Raw genomic sequence first — 23,144 nt, 5'->3', positions numbered from 1 at the left:
GCAATCAAAGCCATTGTTTGGAAGTTGATCCTGGGGCGTGGGCCAAGGGGAAAAACAGCTTGCCGCTGGTGAATTTTCCCACACTACAATTACTGAAGAATTTCCAGCAAGGGGAGACCACTTATACCGAGAAGAACAAACTCAAGACTGCAGACATTTTGAAAGTGTACAAATATATATATTTAAAGGCTTGCCAAGTCTTTTAGGGTCAAACTTAGTTCAGGTCGTACATTTTTTAAGGTCCCGAGTAAATTTAGGGCTGGATTCAAAACACCAAACAAGTCAACAAGAGCGCTCCTGCTGACTTCACAGGACACCGAATCAAGCGCGTTGGGCCTAATCAATAGGGGTGAGGCTCCTAAATACTGGTGAGGATCTTGGACTTAGTCCTCATGAGCATACAGCTAGTCTGCACACAAGCTTGCAGCTATTTAAATAACTAAACTTGTTTCCTAAAAAGGCAGTTTGTTATCAAAATAATCTGAATCAGTATTAGCCACTTTTAGTCTGAAGTAAGTGCGTCTGTACAGTGACTATTTAAAATTTCACTTCAAGTTGGTGTGTAGACTGTCCATAACACTACACCTCTGCTTAGAGCCAGCATACTATAGCACAGGGGCAGGCAAAATGCGGCCCGGAGGCCGGATGCGGCCCGCCAGGCCATTTTATCCAGCCCGTGGGGCCCCTAAAAAATTTAGAAAATTAATATTAATCTTGCCCTGGGCTGCCTGTCATGCAGCCCTTGATGGCTTGCCGAAACTCAGTAAGCTGCCCTCTGCCCAAAATAACTGCCCGCCCCTGCTATAGCAGCTGTATAGCATGGGGTATCTGGACAGACATCCTCCACGCTGACCTTAAATCATTGTTACCCCAATCCTACAGTCTGTTCTCTTACCGGCTTGCCAGCAGCAATACGAATCCTACACTCAACTTTTCTATCTCCAGCAATGGAAACTCAGTGGGAAAGAGACCCTTAATACACAAAACTTTTTTTCCTTTGAAACATTTTTTTTTTTTTAATTTTCGCAATAGCTAGTAATTATGAGCTGCACTGTGCAAAACTGGTTGTCAGCTCTTCCATGGGAAATGATTGATTTGAGCACATCACACAAATGCAGAGAAAATGGTTTTCATTACAACAGGACCTACTTTCCAAGCCCACATGGTATTTCCGTTGTACCGCAGGGAAATATTCCTCCAAACGATGGGATTTCTGCGGCAAAGATGATATGGTTTTTCAGCTGGGGAAAATACCGACATAACTTTCATTCTAAGCTAAAATTAGAGTTGGCCTCTGCCACAGCAGTGCATCCTTAGAAAACGAGGACAAACTAGAAACCTTTTCCTGGGTGTAAAGCATAAGCATCATTGACAAAGTCAGCCTGGGGAAGACTCTGGCAAAGAAAAGACCTGCAGGTCCTGTAGAAAGAGTCCTTGCAAAGGGACTCCGCTTGGAAGCATCACGTGCGGATTTGATTTTGGATTTTCCTGTTGTTTATAAATAAGGGTTTGGCCTTATATCCCTGTGGTCCGAATTTCCACCCCACTCCATCAGGTCTATACAAGTGAAATACCATTGAAAGCAGCCAGAGACATGTGCCAAAACCAGTGAAGTGGAAATGAACCCCGAATCTGCAGGCAGTCTGGTCTGTCCCATTTGCAAGCATGCCATTTTGGACCCACAAATGGATTCTGAACAAGCTCAAAATCCTGGGAGATTTGACTTGGGGACTTTTATTGCAGGCTCGTCTCAAATACTTTAAAGACAGGGACCTGCTCATGAAATTCCCGCAGCAGGTTAAACAGACTATTGCACATTTGATCAATACTTAAATTTCTTGAATGTTACTGACTTGGAAACAGCTCAGCAACTTTTCCTGCCATGTAGGGTTATTACAATTGCCTTGTGGGCTGTCTCCTTCTGGGATAAATGAACTGTCCATTCGAATCTGGGAGTCTTCATAGCTGACTTTGCAACAGCGGTAATGGATGCCTTTGGCTGGCGCTAAATCTCTGCAGCCCCCGGAAACCTTACATTCTTTCATCACTGGCACAGCAGAGCATGCAATACATGGGAGAATAAATGACCAAAAGTATTTGTATTTTGACACTTAAAGGTACGTATGCATAAAATAGACACAACATAGTGCCAGGCTGGGGAGAGGCTTGCACGTGTGACTTGAGCGGGTTTTAAGCATGTGCTTAAAGTCAAACCCAAGTTTAAGCATCATTCCTGACTCGGGGCCTATATGTGTGCGCACACAAATGCCTCATCTTTTTTTTACATCCCAGACGATGCTAAGTTACACTACTCGTTAGCTGTCTGTTCCAAAACCCAAGGTAATGATTCCTACTGACTTCAGTGGACACTGGCTCAAGCGTCAAATGGTTTCTTCTAATGCCCAATTTCTCCCCATGTGCTGCATGCAGCGAGCTTCACCACACGTGTGTAAATTCCCAACACACGGATTTTACCTGAAACGGTCTAAGGAAATCTCCCAGGAAGTTCCCTCTAACTTCGGTAACACAGCACTTAGTGACTCTGCTCTCACCTATTCCCATCTTGAACCGACACGATTTTCTTGACACGGATGATGTTATTCACAATCTCCTTTGGGGCCAGCGAGTCGAGATGAAGCCCCAAACAAACAGTTTATGTAAATTATTCAAATTACAATGCCAAAAAAAAAAAAAATACAGGGTACTTTTGGGGAAGAAACAAAAACATAAGCACAAAGTGGTCCCCAATTCTACAGTTAGGGTCTAGACCTTTGCATCTATTCAGAGCCCTTCGGATTGCAATGAAATCCTCTGGGTGAAATGCCTAGACCCAGAAATACAGGACTAGAAATACATACGATACATGGGTACTGAGTTCTACAAAGTCTTCTAGAAAAGAGCAGTACTGCAAATGACAATAGTTTGGAGAAATCCCTGTTTACTCTAACAAGGTGGTCTCCTAGTACGGGTAATTTAATGTTGCAAAGTGTTAGGTATTGCTTGGGAGCTGCATATAACCTACGATCACTTAGCGAAACAGAGATCATTAACGCAGATTGCAGTGTTCCACCACAAGAAAGAGGAAAATGTGCATGGGGGAAGACAGAGGGTATGTATAAAAGACTATGAAAACAAGGAGGTTCTCAAAGAAAGGAATATGCTCCTTTTCTTATGATGCTATGTTGAGTATTAATGAGAACAAAAACAAAACCTCCATTCCTTTTCAGAGGCACATTCTCTCATGTGGCACATGCAAAAATACATCAAGCTGCGATCGCATTCACTGTGCGGAGAAGATGCCTGCAGCAGTTATGAAACCGAGAATGGGAACAGCCTCGTCGACCTCTGCAAGATCTCAACTTCCATTGCCCCAGAGGAAATTGCTAAACGGGTTTCAAAATTAACGTAAACTCCAGTGGCACCTCTTGTAAAGTCTAGTCTTGGAGAAATACCGTATTTTTTTTGCAGATAATGCCCATGAATATAACACACACCCTGTTTTTGAAAAGGCAGCATGAAGGCAAAAAGATCTTACTTTGGGTAAATAATTGAGGAGCAAGGAGCTGAGCTCCGTCCTGAGCTTGCCATCAGCTCAGCACACAGGGTAGGGCACAGGGAGCTCTGGCCCCATCTGCCATGCTGGGGCTGGGGCTGTGGCTCCAGATCTTGTGGATGGGGCCATGTCATCTGGCCAGGGACTCCCCATGGGGCTGGAAATTGGGTGGCCAGGGAGGAGTGGCAGCCGCTGCCGTGCCAATGTCAAGTTTCTGGACCTATGAGGATCCGTATTTCTTTATATATAATGCACACCCCAATTTTCACCAGCTGGTTTAGGAAGAAAGGGTGCACATTATATGCAGGCAAATACGCTCATTTAAAAAAGCTTTTAGAGTATAACACAACACATACAACATAGTGGGGAGGAGGAAAAGCCTCTACATTTTCTTAGGATCAAGCAAGTTAATCAATTCTTTCAATATAACAAAAAATAACACAGTACTTCCTTCAGTCCAAAGGATCTTCTGGGGCTTTTCTCCTCAATAGACAGACACAGGCATAAAAACCTGATCCATCACCTCTTCAATGTGAGTTTTTAAGAGCTCCAGAGAACATAGTTTTGACTTCATGGGAACATGGGAGTTAAAGAAGCCGTGCTACTTTTGAAAACCCAGATGTAGGGTCATGGCTAATGGTAATCTGAAAAGCACCAGTGGCTCCCGCGCTCTAGAGGAAGGTATGCTAGCACACCAGTCTGATCTAACACGGCTTGGATCAAAGGCTGCCTGCTGGAGCATGCTACCTACTATACCTGCACGAGTCCAGGAGGTGGAAAGGTTCACTCCAAGATGAGAGCTCTGCTCCTCTGAACCCAAGACAACAGGCAGCTGTGAGTTTTTGAGCTTAGCATGCCCTAGAGGTAGTCTCCAGGTCTTCCACTACAAAGAACAGGAATCATGGTACCAAAAAAAGAGAACAAAATAAGAACAAACACTCGCCTCGGACACCCAAAACTCTAGTATTGTGCCTTGGAAAAAAAAATACCCTACAGGAAATAAGCACTGTATTTAGGGACAAGGGTGTACCATACCCTACTATGCAGCTGACACCTACTTAAAGTCTGTAGTTGTTTTAAAGTGCGTTGTGTTCTCCCCGCTGCCACGTGCACCACATATTGCTCCCCTCCTCGGTTGGAGGCTGGGGGGTCTGAAATACTAGCTGATACGCTCCTATTCCCCACAGCTTAAACCAAAGTGGCGCAAAGGACCCAACCCGGCCTTTCCGTAATTGCCAGTGCCAAAGAAACCTCCACGCCAGACCTGGGCGTTCCATTCTTGCAGACAGGTGCTTCTCTCTCAGCATTATTCCTCAAAAGAGGTCTGCCTTCAGATAGCGCATCCATGTCCCCACCTCTGCCCTACACTGAGAAGGCCAAGAGTGCGGTGTACAGGTTTGATGGACCGCCGTAACATCCTTCAAGACGGATGCTGCAGACCGACACCTCTTGCCGTCTCCTTCTCCCGACACACAGGCAGATGGACGCCAGGAAGGGGCCATAAGAGGCAAGCCCCAGGGCCTCCAGAGAGAAAAGCTCCCGAGATGGATGAGAAACCCTGGGAACCTCTTAGAGAGATGCAGGGTGGAGAACTGCAGCGGGAAAAGCACGCCATTACACAGGATAAAGAGCTCCTGCTGTCATGCAAACGCCCCTGGGGGGAAAATATAAAGGACAGGAAAATGACAGTGATCTGTACTGCATAATTAAAATGGTTTCTACAGAGGGAGCTTTACAGGAGGCATCGGCTTCTTATTAGCATGTTGCACTGCAATTAGTCAAGAACAAGCCAAAAACGGTTCAGAGACCGGATCAAAGCAGCACTCAAATCTGGTGGCTAGATTTCTGCAGCTGCACCAATGCCACAATATCTGATGTATGTAAGCCCTCAGTCTGGGACGGGTCAGCTCCCCCTCCTTCCCCATGCCCCTTTTTTATGTCAGTAAAACCTACGTTGCTCATCTCCAATGCTGCTTTCCTCGCTAAACATTTGACTCACCGCATTTCACTCAGTCCTGTGTCAGGCAAGGCACTGATGGAATTAAATGAGCCTTTAATAAATCGCAGCCAGGTCGGAATTCATTGATCAAAATTGTACGTACTCTTAACTGGTTTCAGTTGTTTTTCCCAAAGCATTTTTTCTCGTTCACATCCAAGAAGGACCATATGTTTGTAATTGGTTCCCAACAAGTTTCCATCTCATTCGGCCTGAAATCGCAGGCTCACAGGGTCGTGAAGGAACAAGACTATATTTGCATGAAGGACAGTAAAAGAATAACTAGCTGGCAAAGGGGATTTTTTTTTTCTTTTTCTCTTTAACAGGTAAAGAGTGCTCCCAAACTCAATCCAAGAATGACTGAAAGTGATCTGACTTGCAGAAACGCTGAACACCCAACAACTTCCAGCGACAACCCAGATCCCTAGGGCTTTGGGGAAATGAGGCTAATTATTTAGGAATTTAAATTTCGGCTTTGTTTTCTGAAAATCTGTACCAACAATCAGAGCGTGCCTGTTTTGGCAGATGGATAATGACACTTTTGAATTCCCTGATGCACTTTTCAAGCTCATATGATCCTTGAGGTAGTTTCCAGAGCAGTGGAAAGGACTTGTCATCATCATGTATAATACCATGAGGTCAGAAATACAACAGGGTGCAGCAAGACTTGGACGTGGGATGTCACATCCAGGGTTATCTTAAAGTGGATCGGGATGTACAACAGGTTTGCTCCAAAAGAAGCAAAGCCTTCTCACTGTGCACAGCCTGCATTTCCGTCTGAGACAGTTTCCCTCTCATTTCTGCTTAGAGAATCGCACCATTTTCCTTGCCTCTGTTCTGTAACCACTGAATCATCTTAAAAAGAGTGAGTGAGTGACTGTTATTTTTCAGACCTGTAGCGATGCTTTCAGTAATGCTCATCATTTCCAACCAACCCTCCAAAAGGGAGGCAAGTGCAAACTTTAGACAAATCAATGTAAAAAAAAAAAAGCTGCTACATGCAACTCAAGCTGCAGCTGACTGCAGAACTCAAGAGCGCCCTAGTTCACACGGCTAATTCACCCGCGTGAATAATACTCCTTTCCACACTTCCACATCTGATAAGCCATTGGAGAAAAATTCCAAGGAGAGCAGAAGGTTTAAAAACTATGCATTTGTTACTTGCTATCACACTTTCTCTTCTATGGGCTTGAAAACTGAGCGTCGTCGTTATTCCAAAGGAAAATGCCCACACGACAGGTAGGGGTTATGGCAGCATAGCTATAGGGGGAATAATTATTCCATTACAGCTACATGTCAGTCAATTCCTTCATGCAGACTAGCTCTTACCTTCATGCCAACGTGTGCATAAAAACTCTTGACAATGTCAAAAATGGCTACTTAGGACATGAAAAACATTTCTAGACCAGGTGATGATGAAAGCTACAATTCACCTTGAAAAAAATAAGCGCTCTTTAAATATTGGTTTATGCTACGCATCTTACATGGCGTTTTCTAGATATCGAATGCTTTATGTGCCGATTGCTGGTTAACAGGTTTATCTAGGTAAATAACAGATTTTTTAAACGTTGAAGATGAAGAGCGTTTGAAGTAGCAGCCCAAAACCCTGAGCCTCAATTCTTTTGGGCTATTTTTATGAAGCCACAAGAAATTTTTAATGGAAAAACACCCCAAGTTAACCTTATTACCTACCCACCCTTTGTGGATTATGAATCTGATTCAAAGTCCATTGAAGTCAGTGGAAGTGTTTTTACTGAATTCAACTGGTCTTGGAACAGGCCTCGATTAAGCAAACTCACTTGCTACGGCTGCTGCACACGTTTTCCTTATTTTAAAACACACCTGCAAGAGATTTTCCTTTTACTTGATCCATCTTTGTCAAACTAGCATCCTTGAATGAAAATTGCACAGAAGGAAAATTAGCCTGCAGTGTGGACCATGCATCAGTCAGCTGAGTCTGGCTCACCCAAGCCAGTTTCCCATGCTGCTAAAAACTCCCTCTGATCTCTCCCTGCTAAACCAGAGAGAAGAAGAGAAGAATATCTGCACCAAGACACTTCAGCTCAGCACTGCCTAGCTTCAAAACTGGAAAAAAAATGGATGTAGTGCGTGCACAGGTATGAGCGATCGATGGTTCACTGGGCTAAATGTTTCAAGCTTTGTGCTGGCAGGGCTCTGGCAGACTCCGATGCCTGTATAAGACGACTATCAAAAGTAGCTGCAGCACTTTACCATATCGGCATGACCACAGAGCATTCCCTGCCTTGAGGGGATTCAGGTTCGAATCTCGATTTTCGTCTCGCTCCTACGAAGCTGTCGATAAGGTCTGTGGGCTTCGTGCCACAGCTGGGGGAAGTGTGAGCCAGGTAACTAGGCTACCCAAGGCATCTTTCAAAGAGTGCGGATGTTCCTCGGAAATGCCAGCGTGTGCATCTTCTGTTAGGCTGAAAAGCAATCAAGGGTTTTCAGTACCTAAAAGAATCAACCCTGAAGCTAGCAGTATAAAAACAAGGGTCTGCATTCATTAGTTCCTCTGCTTGATGAAAGACCGTAGGATGTGACCGGGGGCTTTTACAATTTCAATTCAAGCTGTCACCCAAATATTCAATAAGATCCTGCCACACAGACAGGGGCTTAAATTGATTCACAGGTAAATCACTGACGCATCCATTAAAGCTGCATCTGGGCTAAGCACGTTGTGCCTGACCTTTTGGTCACAGAACGGCTACTCATCACATCAAGTCTGCTCAAAGCGTGTCCTGGGAGGGAGGTACCAAGGAGGTGGCATAGTTTGTCCCTTCCACTTATGCTACGCTGCCCGAATAGCTGGGGGCACCCATTAAATCCTTTGCTTACTCTGTGCTCTTGCTTCATCAGGCGATTAACTTTAAGTTGACGGGTCTTTAGTGCGTGGTAAAGCCCTTGCATTTACCCGGGGCTCCCGCTATGGTCATTCAGCACATGAACACCAAGAGGTTTAATCCCTAGACTACATGCGAGTGACATGTTCATCCCAGATTCTCAACACATCTCCTGTTTGCCTAACGTACTTAAATTTGCAGAGATAACATGATACGAGCCATGCAGTCTCAAGGGCGACATGAGCAGGAGCCGGTGCAGGTAGACTCTCATCTCTTTGCAAGCATTAGCTTGAAAAAGCCATTCGTTCCTCCACTCCCCCTCTCCAAGCCTATCCCCTTGGGACAGCTCCAAAAGAAGAATTATGAAGAGGAAAACCATGGGTTGAGAACCAAGGGATACTGTCACAGCACCAGCATTTTTTAAAAGCAATCCTTATTATTAAGGCTCATGATTTTAGAATTCAGGTTTCAAATCCGCGTGGTACTTATTGGCTACTTTAGCTTAAAATGACCACAGGCTTAAGCACACCTTGTTGAATCAGGCTCCAAACGAAACCTGGACTCAAGATGAATTCCTCCATTTCTGCTTGGTATTTACTCTTTGGGCTGATTGAACAAGTCTGGGCAGTTGCATTCCCTCGTTTCCTGGATACTACTAATACCCAGCTCTTACGCAGCACTTTTCATCAGTATATTTCAAAGCCTTTACAGAGGAGAAAAGGGGGACTGTCCCCATTTTAGAGATGAAGAAACTGAGGCACAGAGGGGCGTGACTTGGCATCACCCAGTAGCAGAGCCAGGAACTGAAGACCCTAAAGCCTAGTCCACAGGGTTTTACACAGTAGCCATGATAGCTCTGCATTGCTATACTGGTACATCGGTGCTGCGGTTGGGTTTCTGTAGAAGTGATGGCCCCTTTTTTTTCTTTTAAGATTGCATTAGTGGTCGTGATTTTCATAATGGACTCTCATCACAGCAAAGAGATGAGCTTGACAGAGAAGGTGTAATATTCCTTATTGCACCCAGTAATTTGCTAGTGCGTGGAACATGGTGTTTATTTGAGGTTAGGAAAATACAGCCAAGTTACTCATCAATGCAACGTTTACTGCCCAAGTGCAGATTCCAAAGATGCTGATTAAGACATTTCCTCCCTTCAAGTTGGAGCTGTTTGTTTAAGTGTTCTTCAGTGGCTGAAAAATCATGTACACAGTTCATGGCTCAGATCAACACAATACAAGCAGAGGCGGTGAAGCAGACAATACCCGCAGAAAAAAAAGCTTGTGAAGTGTCACATAAAAAAGAAGCAGCGACAGGTCAGTTTACAGCGTTACTGTTTTGTCATGACCACATTATACAGAGCCATGGACATGGTTTGTAGGTCTTGCCTGCAGTTTTACTGCGTGCATATCACACATTAAAATTCAACAACTGGTCTTTTAAGATGGTCTCCCCATTTTGTTTTAGTCCAATTTGGCTTTTGCCACTTACGAAGGGGTGGAAATCCGCTCTTGTGGCTAAACTGCAAGAACGGTGGTGATCCAGGTTATATTTGCAATAATTTCCCCTATGACTGTATATAAATGATGTATTAGCCTGTTGAAGCCTCAGTTCTCTTTCTGTGGAATGGGAGTAGAGACAGTACATGACCTGACAGAGTAAATGTGAGGCTTAATTAAGTGTTCACAAAGGAAGTGCGCCTCCTCTGAAGTTCAGAGGCATTTCTACTCTCAATGCAAACCCATAAATCTGGTTTGAACTAGGCCTTGGTGTGATACTATAAGGAAACTTAAAACCCAGCAGTTTTCATGTGGTTTCAAGTTACTGCACAGATACAGTATATTTGATGGCTTTCCTGACCACATCTGTAGTATAAATAAGACAAAGACAAATAGAGACATAAGCTGCCCGGGGTAGATAGACATTCCAATAAAGCCCAAAAAGAAAAGCCAAGTTAATGGGACAATGATTAGTCTGCTGGGAGCAAAGGTTATGGCTCTTGCTGAAGAAGTTCAACAAAAGAGTCCAGAGGAGAACCCAGTGGCATTTATGCAATTCCCTGAGAAAGAAATAGAGATAGTTATAATGAAAAAACAAAGACACCTTTGCTGGCAACACAGCAAGAAGAAGCATAACTGTGATTTCCAAGAGTGTCTGTTTTCACAGGCGGGAATAGGAGGTTTATGTATCACCGGGCATTGACATTTTTCAACTGTCTGGAAAAAAGGCTGAGCAAAAGAAGTATGTCGCAGAGAGGCTGATCCTTGTCACGCGGGAGAAAGGAGAATAGCTGCTAACATGGGAGAAGTATATGGGCAACAAGTTGGCAAGGAGGAGAAAAGTGACCCTTGGTGATGGAAGCATGAGTTAAATCGATGCCAAGGTGACTATTGGGCTGCAGCCCAGAGGGTCTTGCTGGGAACTGGAAATCTCACCATACCAGATGCTCTTCAAACCCATCCGCCGTACTTGTGTGTCCCCAACGCTGCCGTGCACGAGCACCTCCCCATCTCTGCAATGCAACTCATGTTCAAACCGAGCGTCTTGCCTGCACCAAGCATCTCTGGCAAGGTGGGGAGCTGAACCTGCCCTCTCAAGCTAGGGCTTTAAGCACTGGACCACTCTTCCTTTCTACAAACACAGGGAAAAGGCTGCCCCTTCCTCCACCTTCCCTAATCAACATCACATGCAGAGTGGGAGGATTAAAGCAAGAGGGCTTTGAAAAGTTTATCATCACTCTCGCACTGGAGAATGCAGTGCTCCAGGGGCAGCTTTTCAAGATGAATAAGTGTATTTGTTACTGTGCTGGATCCAGAAAGGGAGCAGGGATTTCACAAGAGGAGGATACAAATGCCTTACGGATGGGGATAAACTAAATGAAATCAATAGAAAAGGTGAAAACAGCAGCAAGGGAATGTTAAAAAGACAGGGAACGATTCTAGCTAAGCCCAAAAAATACCTTGGATGGAAATTAAAGGCAACCTTGCCTATCGTGCAGGATGCCACAGTCAGTTCAGGTAAGGAGCTCCAATACATGCTTCAGTTGATGAAAAGAGAGAAGCCTGGGAGGAGGCACGAATTCTGGCTATGAAGAATTCCAGTTCCCGAGATGTGAAATTGGCTGAAGACGCAACGTTTTCAAGAATGTCTTGTGCTGCTTGGTGCCTGGCAGAACAGAGTGAGGCCATTCGAGCCTTATGGCACTTCTGAAAAACAACCAAATGTACACGCAGGAGTGCATCGAGCATCCCCTGACCACAGCGGATGACTGCTCCACCAAAGGTCATGCAATTCAAGCAGCGGTCTTGGTCCCATCAGTCTGGTTCTACCACGGATACAAAATCATGTCATTTTTGTTTTCTATATTGCATTCAGCCCTGCTTCCACTTCAGGCTTGACACTATTGCAAACGGCCAATATCTCAACAGCCAATATCCTTTATGAGGATAAAGGGATACATTCCCTTCCCAACTGAAAGCTGAAATTTTAATATAATATTTGCCACTAGTCAGTGGCTAGACAGCTTTAGCTTCCAGCTTCTCATGACTTATCACAGTGCAGCAGATAAAAAGAAGCATCTTTGTAGTCAAAGTCAGTATCCTGGATTCATTTGGATAAATTAATTTTTTATTTTTAAAGGCACACGACATTTGGGATCAGCTTTGCCCTAAAAGGGTCTTAAAAAAATGGATGGGAATGAAATATCTCGCACACAACGCTGAAACGCAGGGGAGGAGTTTCCAGGGGAAAACCTCTGAAGGAAACGGGGCAAAAGGCTTGTTAGGCAGCCAAACAGAGCTGAGAAAAAACCCGGAAGGATCAGATCACTCAAACATCCTTGGCATTTACAATCCACTTGATGAGGAAGCTTCGCTGGGCCAGAAGGCTCCAAAAAGTTAATTGACCTCAAGGAAGCAATGAATTGCCAGGATATTCCCCTTGGCTAACGACTGAGCTTTTCCCTAGCTTGTTTTCCATTCAGGATCACAAAACCAGAACTAGATGCATCGTCTCCACATCCAGCTTGCCTGTTTTTAAACTGAGACCGGCTGAAAGTCCAGAGGGAAGGAGACTGAGTGATGCTAATAATAAGTCTTCTACGTTTGTAACCAATTCCAGAAAAAAGAGAAGGGATTCAGTCTGGTCAACGGGATCAGGCACGACAAGAAAAAGAAACTCCAGTTCCTATCTTGGAAAGTGCTCTGCAGCCTCTATTGCTTTTGAGATCAGCATCGGATGGGGTCAGGCAGGAGAAGGAGGAAGAGCCAACAGCTTACAAATCTCTTGAAAAGCAGATGCTGAGCTCACTACCAGAGCAACTAAGAAGCTGCAGAGGCCCACTAGATTTTTTGGAGGGGTTTGACCCCTGGATTTAAATTTGATCTAGTCCTTCTCATCCCAAGCAATGAGATGAATGACAAAGGTCTCTACAGATGAAGGGCCAAATCTGCTAATGTGTTTAGGTGTCTGGAGTACAGAGTGGCAGTAGTTAGGGTCTACTCAACAGGTGCCCGTTTAAGTGTTGTAACCACTACTAACAGAGGCATCTTACCACCTTTCTAGACACCTCTATGTACAGCGTCTCTCTCCAGTCTGGAGAACCAAACCCAAGCCACATTTCTTCTTACAAGTTCTTAAGAATATAAAACTCTTATATACTTTTGTTCAAAGCACTGCCTGGGTTTATTGCAAAAGTCACAGATACATCACCACTTCATCTAACATGCGGTAGCAAGAACGTGCGCATCTCTACTCCTGCCCCCTACTCTTCGGGAGCTGGAGTGCCCTCATACATGCCATATTACCTAGACAGACAGAATTAGTGAGGATTTTATTTTAGTTCAAATGGTAAAAGTCTTCCTGGGAACTAATGTCTATGTTTTTCCCTCCACTATTGCCATGAAGTCCCAAGTGAACAAGCTGTCCAGCAGGGTGATGGACACGAAGTCACAGTTTGCCACAGATTTGTCACAATCCTTTGATTTAAGGAAGAAAAAAAATTGTTTTAAATTGCATCCTACGATTCTTCAGAAACTGTATTCAGAGAGCATGTGCATTTATCTATACTGATACACATGTGTAGCTACAACACAGACTATTCGGACCACAGCTGCACCCCCCGATAACATAGCACGGTATCGCACTATCACAGGAGATAACAGCACTACTAGTCATGCTGACCGTATCTCAGTAGGAGGAGCGGCACTATACAAACCCATGGCCTGCACCGCAAAGTTATTTATATCATGCTCACCTGACACCTTACCAACTCCCTACGTTCACATTTTTTTTAAACAATAACAATAAAACCAAGCACGTATATCCGCAGTTCAACCAATCAGATTCTGCTTGCAGCTACCTGTTCCCCGTCCTCCGGGTCTAAGTGAAGGCTGGCAGGTTTCTCGTGCTGCGGGACAGAGTCCACTACTGGAGGACTCGATTTTGAGAGGGTGCTTGGAGGAGCACAGGGGAGAAAAAGAAACCTGAAAGACACTTATAGCGATCTTCCTTTGCAAAGAAAGTGTCAGATCAATGAAGGTATATTGAGTTACACTGGGTGAGGATTTACTTGAGCAGCGCTTTGCAGCAAAATTTCAATCCGATTCATCAGGCATCCAGGTTGTAGCTGTATTGGTCTAGAGGCAAAAGGAATCGGGACTTGTGGGAGAGGTGATCTCTTTTATTAGACCAACTAGTTTTTTGCAAAACCCCCCCACAATTCTTTAATTGCTGATCTGATTCGTCAGCATGTGAAAGAGGAAGTACTTCCGAGAGGCAGCTGGAGAAAATTCCTCAGCTTCATCTCCCCATAGCCCCGGCCTGAACGCCTCCCGAACAGCCATCCTGATCAAAGGGAGGGGTCAGCTTATAAACTGGCAGCACATTCACAAACCAGTTTATGAACTTAAACTTCTCTCCAGTTTCCACTGCGATGCAAGACGAGCTAACTATATACAAAACAGCCTAACACCACTTGCGCCATCCTACCACTGTAATGTCCCTTTCTATATCTCTTGAAGTGCCAAAGGAAAAATGCAGCCATTCCCCATTTCTTGTCAATCTTTCATCCTCCTGGATGAAAAAAAAAAAAATTTACAAAGGAAGCCAGTTCTTTCTAAGCCACTTAGCGAACAACTCGGCAGTATGTGAGCCCGGGCTTACAAGTGGTCTTAAACACTTCAGAAAAAAACAAACCCTAAAACCTTGCACAGATAAATGAACCCACAATCACACTCATCGAAATCAAAGCATCAAAGCCAGTCGAGATTAGCTCAGGCAAGGAGTGCACCTCTGCCACTCCCACTCTCTTAAAGGCAAGCACTCCTCAGAGCAGATATTAAAACTCCCCTCGCCGCGCTGCAATCCTGAACCTAGCGACTGAGCGCTCGCACCTACCTGAAATCTGGGGATTTATTTTTTTTTCTGGCCTGCAGCTCATGGGATCGCAGCACACCCGCCTCTCAAGATCTCTGTACTCAACAAAACACCCGGCGTCGGGCCTTCCTCCTCATGCCACGAGAGTCAAGGGCAGTCCCGCAAACGGTTAAAACATCCCCGAGCAAATTAACAAGTCGTTTGTGAGTTTTAAAAGCAAGAACTTTCCCACACGACTCCCTTGCAACATCTGCTCCACACACATGCTTGTGCTTAACAGACCGGGTTTTTTTTTGTTTTTTTTTTCCCTTTTCCATACGCAGCTTTGCCCGGATAGGAGCACCGAGGATTGCAGGGGAAGAGGGAAGGGGAAAGGAGGGGAAGCGGGGAGGAAGGAGACTGGAAGACTGTTTCAATTAATGTAACGACCCGCGGGAAGCACCGCTGGACAATAGGCGAGGCCTGAAAGGAAGACTCGCTCGCTCGGCTCCTTGCACTCAACTGCACACAGTCGCAAGCTCAGCCCTCGCTTAACCCACGTCTAGCCTGGGCAGGGCAGTGGCGTCCCGGTGGCACGCACGTACCAGGCTTGCTCTCCTCTCTGTCCGACTTCATGGTGGGAGGTTTTTTTCCCCCGAATGGCTAGAGATCGCCGGCTGTCACTCTCCCTCGGCCTTGCTCCCTGCCTTCCCCCAGACTCCTCCCCGGCAGGGCAGGAAGTGCGATGGGCTCTACCTGTGCCGCCTGCAATCTGACCCCTTCGCAGGTTGCTGAGCGTGTTGTGCATGAGGTCACAGCACGGAGGTGTGGCCTCCTGTCCCGGGACTTGCCCAGCCCCTTGCTTAAGGTGCCCAGAGCAGGGACTGGAGAATGACGAGCGCTCGGCGGGCTCCACCTGGTGCAGTGCCCAACCCCTCCCCGGGGGAGGATCCTGCCCTCCCTCCCCTAACACCTGATTTCCCAGCTCGTCCTCAGGCAGCTGGAATGACCTTGGAGCAGAGGTGCTGCAGGGAGCAGGGGCGAGAGATTTTGTTTGAGATCAGCCTTGTTCCACACAAAAAAAACCCCAGTCCAGTCCACGCTCATTTGCAGCAATGTCTAGTAAGAGAAACAACTCCTTACAGGAGCCTCTCCGCTGGGAACAATTTGCACGCCATGTATTTAGCTGCTGCTCCCAACAGCCAGTTGGGACTAACGTAGCACTGGGGACCTGACAAGCTGCTGCCAACAAGTGTTGATCCTATCATCAGAATATGCCTTCTAGTCTGCTGCGCCTGTCCTGGAACCGGGGAGGTCGCTCGAGGGCTAACACGGATTGATCAGTAACCTGGGAGGCTGCCTGGGTTAGTGGATGCTTCGACAGGCAACATGGGCCTGTTTCAGCTCTGCCACTGAGCTACCGTTTGGCCTTGGGCAAGTCACCTTTCCACTCTACACTTCTGTCTGCCTTATCTACTGCGCTCAGAGCTATTTGCGACATGTCTCTCCCCATGTGTCTGCATCATGCCTACCACAACAAGGCCCCTTATCATTATGGTTAAATTTCCAATAGCACCTAAAGGACCTGGACTCAAGTCCAACTCTTAGAGTGGCCTCAGGTACTTTGGCCTCTATTTCTTGTTGCTTTTCAGCATCGCTTAGGCTTCAGCCACTTTAGAAACAGGATGCAGGAGTCAAAACCATGTAGGTGCTTTTTTAAAACATTAATGCTACTAGGATGCAAAAAGCAAACAACACAGCTTGTTTGCCTTATGCCCCCCAAACCCTAGCTATATGCTGGTTGCACCTAACACTAGCCTTCTCCCTATACTTTTACTACTTGTAGTACAGATCCGCTGCTGGTAGCAAGGATGGGGAAACTAAGTCACCAGAAGGCGTAATGCAGTTCTGCATTGGAGAGAATAAATGACTCAGAAGAGCGGCCATGTGATATGGAGCCTTGTGAGTTGTTGGTTGAATCCAGCACAGTTTGGAAGCAACTGAAAACTGCTCCCACCTGCTGCCTGTTTGACTGTGTATGTGCAATACACTGCTTTTTCACACAGCAGTTGTTACTGGGTAAACTTCCACAGCACAAACCACCCCTACCACTCATGGCATGGTCTCAAAACAGGCCATGGGGACTAAACTGCTGAGACATGGTCTCTCCAAGGTCAAGGTTGGTACATTGGTGAAGCCACACATGTGGGGGGAGGAGACGGCCCTGTGCTGCTAGCCCTGCTTCTATTCACTAGGGGCTTTAAATCACTGGGGGTGACAACCTGCCCCTTTTCATCAGCTCTAAGTCACTAGCAAGTTTCTCTAAAGCAGTATATGGCCCTGCTTGTACAGTCAGACTCAAATGGGCTACAAGAGGCATTTACCGAGCTAATAAGCAATGTAGGAGAACATATGCACACTGGGTAAATTCCCATTCACAACTCAATGGTTTGCACCCCCTTCTCCCACTGCCCCCTCCCCTCCCCCAGCTCCCCCATCCTCACTTAGGTTAATATGCCAAGTGAGGCATGTTATACGCCATATCTCGGGAGCAGACAGCATTTGCCTGGAAAGCTCTGACGGTGGAGGACAGGACAGATCAGAGGGCAATAGATGTATCAAGAGTGGGTTTAGGGGAACGGAGGGCAAAGAAAAGGTAAGGGGGGGGGAATAAAAAGGATTACAGCAACAAAAACAGAGAGGAAAGGAAGGGGGAGATGCTTTTGTAAGTTAAGGTGTCTGTAAAAGTAGGCCAAAGAAGCAGTATGTGAGCAGGAAGAGAACAGTGGGAATAGGCATCACCTGAAAAATCAAGCAGATTTCTAGTGCTTCCCCCTACGCACACCCATTGATTTAATTATATCCCCTACTATTAGTTGTTTTTATGCCTTGGGCTGTGTATTGCACATTTTACAGCTCTTGTCCTCAAAACCAGACCCTATTTGTAATTTATTTGCCCTGTCACACAGGTGGACAACCAGGCAGATGCACTTTGGATGCACAGATTTATGTCTATCTTTTTAGTGCTCCTTGTAATGGCAAAGATGGAGCCATAAATATTGATTGATTGGATGGATGAGGCCCTTAGATGGGCAAACACAATCCAGATGGGCTCAGGTGACCCTGTTTTGCACTACTGTCCTGCTAGCCGGTCAAGGCTGGTCAGTAATTGGCTGAAAGAAGATCACACAGATCATCTGGAGCATAGCCCATAGGGCACAGGCTGCATACAAAGTGATACACCTGTTTTATCATCCCCACTCATGCACAAACACCTTTAGGCCTGGTGTTAGGAGCTGGCTGACAGGTGTGGCTTCTTGTGGGACATCCGAGCAGAGCTACTAGCGGGAGTGAAGTCACTCTCTCCTTAGGCAAAGTGAGTTCATAGACTTCAAAGACATTAGGGGCTGGAAGGGACCTCGTGAGATCATCGAGTCCAGCCCCCCTGCCATAGGCAGGAAGTCAGCTGGGATCAAGTGATCCCAGCAAGGAAAATATCCATATGTTTTTTGAGAGTCCCGAGACCAGTGTCCTTAGCCAAATGCAAACCCCCAGGATCTCAGCCCTAGGAGCTGAAACAATATCCACTTGCACCCAAATGCACACAGACTTTTGTCCTTCTGCTTCTATTTCCAGTCACCAATCTCTGCAAACCGTGGTGCATTTAGCTTCACCGCCTGTGCAGAAGCATTAGCTCCATTTTACAGGTGGGAAAACTGAAATGGAGAAAAGTGAGTTGACATGTCCAAGCTCATGCACTGAGCAAAGGCACCCAGAGCACCTGGCTACTTCAACATGAGCCAGCCCTCCTCCATCAATACAATAAATACAGTACAATGAAACCATCACCAAATACCATAGAGCCAGCTGCAGCTATCGCCCAGTTGCCCCTTCTGGGAGGACCCTGCAGACATGCCTCTCTGCAGCCTCGCGTGCATCTATCCTAGAATCAGAGTTGGGAGCTTCAGAGCGCTCTTCCTTACACCTGAGCGATACAACAGCAGGACCCACCTCGACTCTTATTGCAGCCTCTCCTGACCCCAGCTAGCAGGGTGCTATCTGCCTCTGATCCGCTTCCTTCTCCCCTGGGTCCACCCAGATGCTTTGAAAGGAGGGCTGACTGGCTGGATAATGTTTATGCACAGCAGGCTTCAGCCTCTCTCCCAGCCTGCAAAGTACAGTCAGCAGGAGTCCAGCATCTAGCAAACTAAATCAGGATAATTTGGGGTGGTTACTGCACAATCTGCCGCCATCATACCGCACAAGAGCAAGGGGAGTATAACTCTACACGGCCTTCCTGGAAACAGTTTGTGGGTGGCTGGGAGGCGTTTCTTTCCTGCTGGATGTTTGCTCCCAGATCTAGATCTAGGACACTGCTGATGCCTCCTGCACGGTTCTGCCGGAGCATCGTCACCGAGTCAGCAGAGCTCAGAGACGGGGTTCAAAACCAAACGCCCCCCAAGCTCAGAGTTGTGGCATGCACGATTTTGGTTCATCACCTCTCAGCACTTGCCGCACGTGCTTTCTCCTGTGCACACAGTGGCCAAGATGCACAGACAGAGGATTCGTTATGCACCAGCTTTGCCGGAGTTTCAAGACTAATATTCCCAAGCCAGCATGCTACATTGCTGACATCTCACATTTTTGGAGCAGCTGTGTATGTGAGATCATTTTGCTCTTTGTAAATAAGTCTGTAATCCCACTGAAGGCCACCCATATTTTCATGGCTGTTTGTGGTTATGAACCAGCTACCAGCTAAAGGAAGGGGGCAGACAGGGAAAGAGAAAATCCCCGATGTCTCAACATCCAAGGAGATCCGCCGTTTTGAAACCAAGGATGTGGAATTACTGCTTTCCCCAACGAGGCCCCACTCCCTTTCTTTGTTATGACTTGAGGTCAGACGATGACCTGTCACCCCGACCCGATGCTGACATGAAAGCAAGCAAAAAAAGGTTGACTGGAGACAGCTAGGGGAGAAGGTCAAATGGCAGTTTCCACTCAAAACATCCTCGTTCCCAGGACTTTGGAGAGAACTTGCTCATTTTAATCTCTAGAAATGTATACATTTATTTTCTGAAACAGGAAGAAAAATGGGCTTGGAAGCATCGCGACCCTGCTCCTTCTACAGTCTTATTAACTCATTGCTTCGCGGCCCAAAATACTGGTTTAATCACGCTGCTATGTTTCATTCCTGCCAGTGTACCATTACTCAATCTGGAACAGGGACAGAGAGGAACTGGAGGGGCAGACAGGGGAACGGAGGAGACTGAACCAGCAAAACCCAGACTGCGAGGGACTATCACTACTCTCCATCACTGAATGCATCAGGAGGAGGAACAGTTGCTCCGACCCAAGAACCAGTGGGTATCAACTGGCCAGGCATAACGTTCAGGCAGAAAATGAGAAAACTGTTACTAACCATCAGAGAACACGTGTCTGGAACAGCCTCCCAGTAGGACCGGTGGCGGTGAAGGACGCCTAGTGACTTGACCAGTTTATGGACTGGACGGCGCGTCATGCTGCCCGTGGGAGCAGAGGACCCGACTCGATGACCTGAGATCCCTTCCAGCCCTACAATCCTAGTATCTAAGGACACCGTATGGCCCCACTAAGAGGCCAACTGAAACCCTAAAATGCTTTGTTCCAAAAATGTACACATCAGATATTTAAACGCTGCTAGAACGCTATTTTTCCTCCTTCCCCCCGCAACACGGAAATCTGGTAAAATTCACTATTTAGCAAAGCATCCATTTCAGCAGAACCATACTTTCTGTATGGTTCAACCGAAGTTTCTTTGGCCGCTGAGCCCACCGCCCCAAATGCACGTCCCCAGCTGCAAGCCCCTTTTGAAGTCAACAGGACGGAGATCATTGCCAGCCCATGGAGCCAGGCAGCCATGATCTCATGAATTTCCACGGATGGCGTGGACGGCCTGCTTTGAGAAGCTCCTTGTCTGCAGTTCAGTCCTGCCAAGATCCTCTCTAGAAAATGGAAAAAGATGGCCTGCATCCTCACAGCATCCTCTTACAACGGGGTTTTCTTTGTGTGAATCACAGCTGCTCTCATGAAGCAGATACAACTTCAGGAGTAAAGGTCAGCCTAGAAAAATACTGTAGGTTTTTACAGTGTTGCTCTGTTTCTTCATAAAACTGTCCAGAAGGGGGATTTGCTTTTGTTTTCTCATTTTAATGAGTCAGTTCCTACCATCTGCCTTTGTTGCATGGTCTTGGCTGGTGTGCGGTGTTTGGCTTGGCACTTCCAGTCTGGGTACTGACATGGTGGCACACAACTCCCTCACACTTGACGTCACTCAAATTCCCGAGACCAGATGCCAGCCTGGAAAATAATCTAAGCTCCCTAGAGTTTCCAGTGCTGAACAAAGGAGAGTTAATACCCTGCCTCTCAAGCTTTCAGTAGGAGCAGCCTGCATGTCTTCCAGAGCTGCGGCTTCCCCCTGCGCAGGGCTAGCGGGCAAGGGACCTCCTCGTATTAGCAGCCACGGACTGGACTAGCAGCAATCAATCCCCAGCCTGCTGTCAGTAAGGTTATCTAGTTAAAAAAAAACAAAACACCCGGGTCTCGGTGGTGACCGGCTCCCTTCGTTAGTGATGCTGTGGCACGTTCCTTAGGTATCTGACAATACCCTGCCCAGCGAAAGGGCATGCCCACAAAAGAGCAAAGCATCTCTCTGCCTTTCCTCCAGCCAGGCCCAGTGACACTGCTGAAGTTCCTGATTGCAACTTCCCCTCCTTTTCTGCCAGGCCTCTCTCAACCCCATCTCAAATCTCTGCTCCCTTCTGCTGCCATTCCCCTTCCCGTGGCCTGTCATCCCCCATCCCTCCTTCTTCCTCTTCTCCTTAGGACCATAACTCTCAAAGACCCTTGGGCTGGACCCCAGCGCTCTTTCCTGCCTAGGCTCAATGATCTGTTGAGGTCCCTTCCGACCTGAGCATCTATGAATAACTGGACCAGTATCTATGGGAACAAATGAATCTGGGTCTTTTTTTCCCTTCCTCAGATCCCCTGATCCTTTCTTCACCTGTTAATGAGCTGCTCAATCTCATCATTTCCTGACTCCTCCTCTCTTTCATGCTGATTCTTTATCACTATTACCCATCTCTTTTTCCCTACCAGTGATCCTTCTTCTTCCTTCCCTGTCAGTCTTCTTTCTCCTTAATCCCTGCTGCCGGTCCTGTTGTTTTTCTGCTTCCCCACGTCCTCCAAGAATTTGGTCCCCAATGGTCCTTAGTGAGGACTGCTGTTCTCCCTCAAGTGCCAGAGGACACTCCTGGTCTTCACTCTCATTTCCTACCCGAGATTTGCTGACCAGAGCTTTCAACAGCATTTGCCTTGAATTGCTGTAGGCCAGTTTCTACTGCAGGCACAAACATGGGTGCTTTAAAACAAATAGGAAAAGTAGAAACCAGCACCGAGGCAGGCCTGCCACCAGTACCGTTGAGTACATCTGAAAATGGAGCAGATTTAGATGTTATCCACTTACTGGAATTACACCAGATGCCCTCTTATGCTGTTTGGGGCATTATCCACTCAGTAATTCTACCTGTAGTTCAGGAAAAAGTGTTCCTCCAATGTGTGTGCTGGTTAGCTGCACCTCTGTGTTGCGACCATTAGACTCGGGTACCTCTCAGACTCTCAAAGAAAACTTTTTAGTCTACAGCACCTGCCCACAGCATAGCTGGTGGGATGCTCGCTGGCCACTAGCAGACCTCAATGAAGAAGCGTGTTCAGAACCTGCAGACCACTGACTCTGCAAGACACCTCTTGAACCTGTGTAACCTCCTCTCCACCTGTTTGAGCAACCTTTCACATGCCGCATCAAGCCCCAGCACGTCTGCTGAGTCAGCCTGCAGTGCGGTTCTCCGTGTGGGGTTGCGCTACAGCCTGCTCCCAACAAAACAAGAAGCGCACAAGGTGGATTCTGAGTTCATTTACACTCGAACTCCAGTTACTTCAATGGGTTCATACCACCGGAACGGAGATGAGAATACGGCCCTTAGCATTTGTGAGCCAAGACGTATGCCTTTATTTTAGCACAGTGCTAATATATTGTATTAACATATTTTATACGCATACACGCACACACTCACGCACACATACGTATATAAAATCCCTTCCAAGTGAACAAGAATGAGGCATCTCAGGGTAAATTATGTCAGCGTTCCTTTAGGAGGAAATGAAGCTTATTATCCTAGTTCCCTCTGATTGGATTTTACTAGGTCTGATGGATAAACTGCATACCTCCGTCATATGCCTATCTTGGGTAATATGCATCTCCCATTCATGACTGTGAGGGAACCAAACTGACTCTAAGTTAGCAAGATAATACCACTGTGCTCCTCTGCACATCTTTTTTTTTTTTTTT

At 46.5% G+C, this 23,144-nt stretch overlaps 1 protein-coding gene across 5 annotated transcripts in view; it reads right to left on the bottom strand.

Annotated features, from left to right (window-relative positions):
- The window catches only part of KAZN (kazrin, periplakin interacting protein), a 417,992-nt gene that overhangs the window by 132,286 nt on the left and 262,562 nt on the right, over nucleotides 1-23,144 (bottom strand). For 2 of the 5 annotated variants that reach the window (XR_002096397.1, XM_019511877.1), the window contains exon 1: nucleotides 14,804-15,323. The exons of 1 other annotated variant lie outside the window; for it this stretch is intronic. Coding sequence is in view for 2 of the 4 variants with exons in the window: in XM_019511877.1 (XP_019367422.1) it covers nucleotides 14,804-14,846 (43 nt within the window). In the remaining 2 variants the exon portion in view is untranslated. Of the gene's footprint in view, nucleotides 1-14,803; nucleotides 15,324-15,366; nucleotides 15,567-23,144 lie in introns of those variants that run through there. 2 more of the 5 variants (XM_019511878.1, XM_019511880.1) reach the window with 2 other exon arrangements.

Source organism: Gavialis gangeticus, unplaced genomic scaffold (genome assembly GCF_001723915.1).
Source record: "Gavialis gangeticus isolate Ggan-Ray unplaced genomic scaffold, GavGan_comp1, whole genome shotgun sequence".
Lineage (NCBI taxonomy): Eukaryota > Metazoa > Chordata > Crocodylia > Gavialidae > Gavialis > Gavialis gangeticus.
The sequence above is the reverse complement of the archived record's forward strand: the minus strand, read 5'-3'. Positions and strand labels throughout refer to the sequence as shown.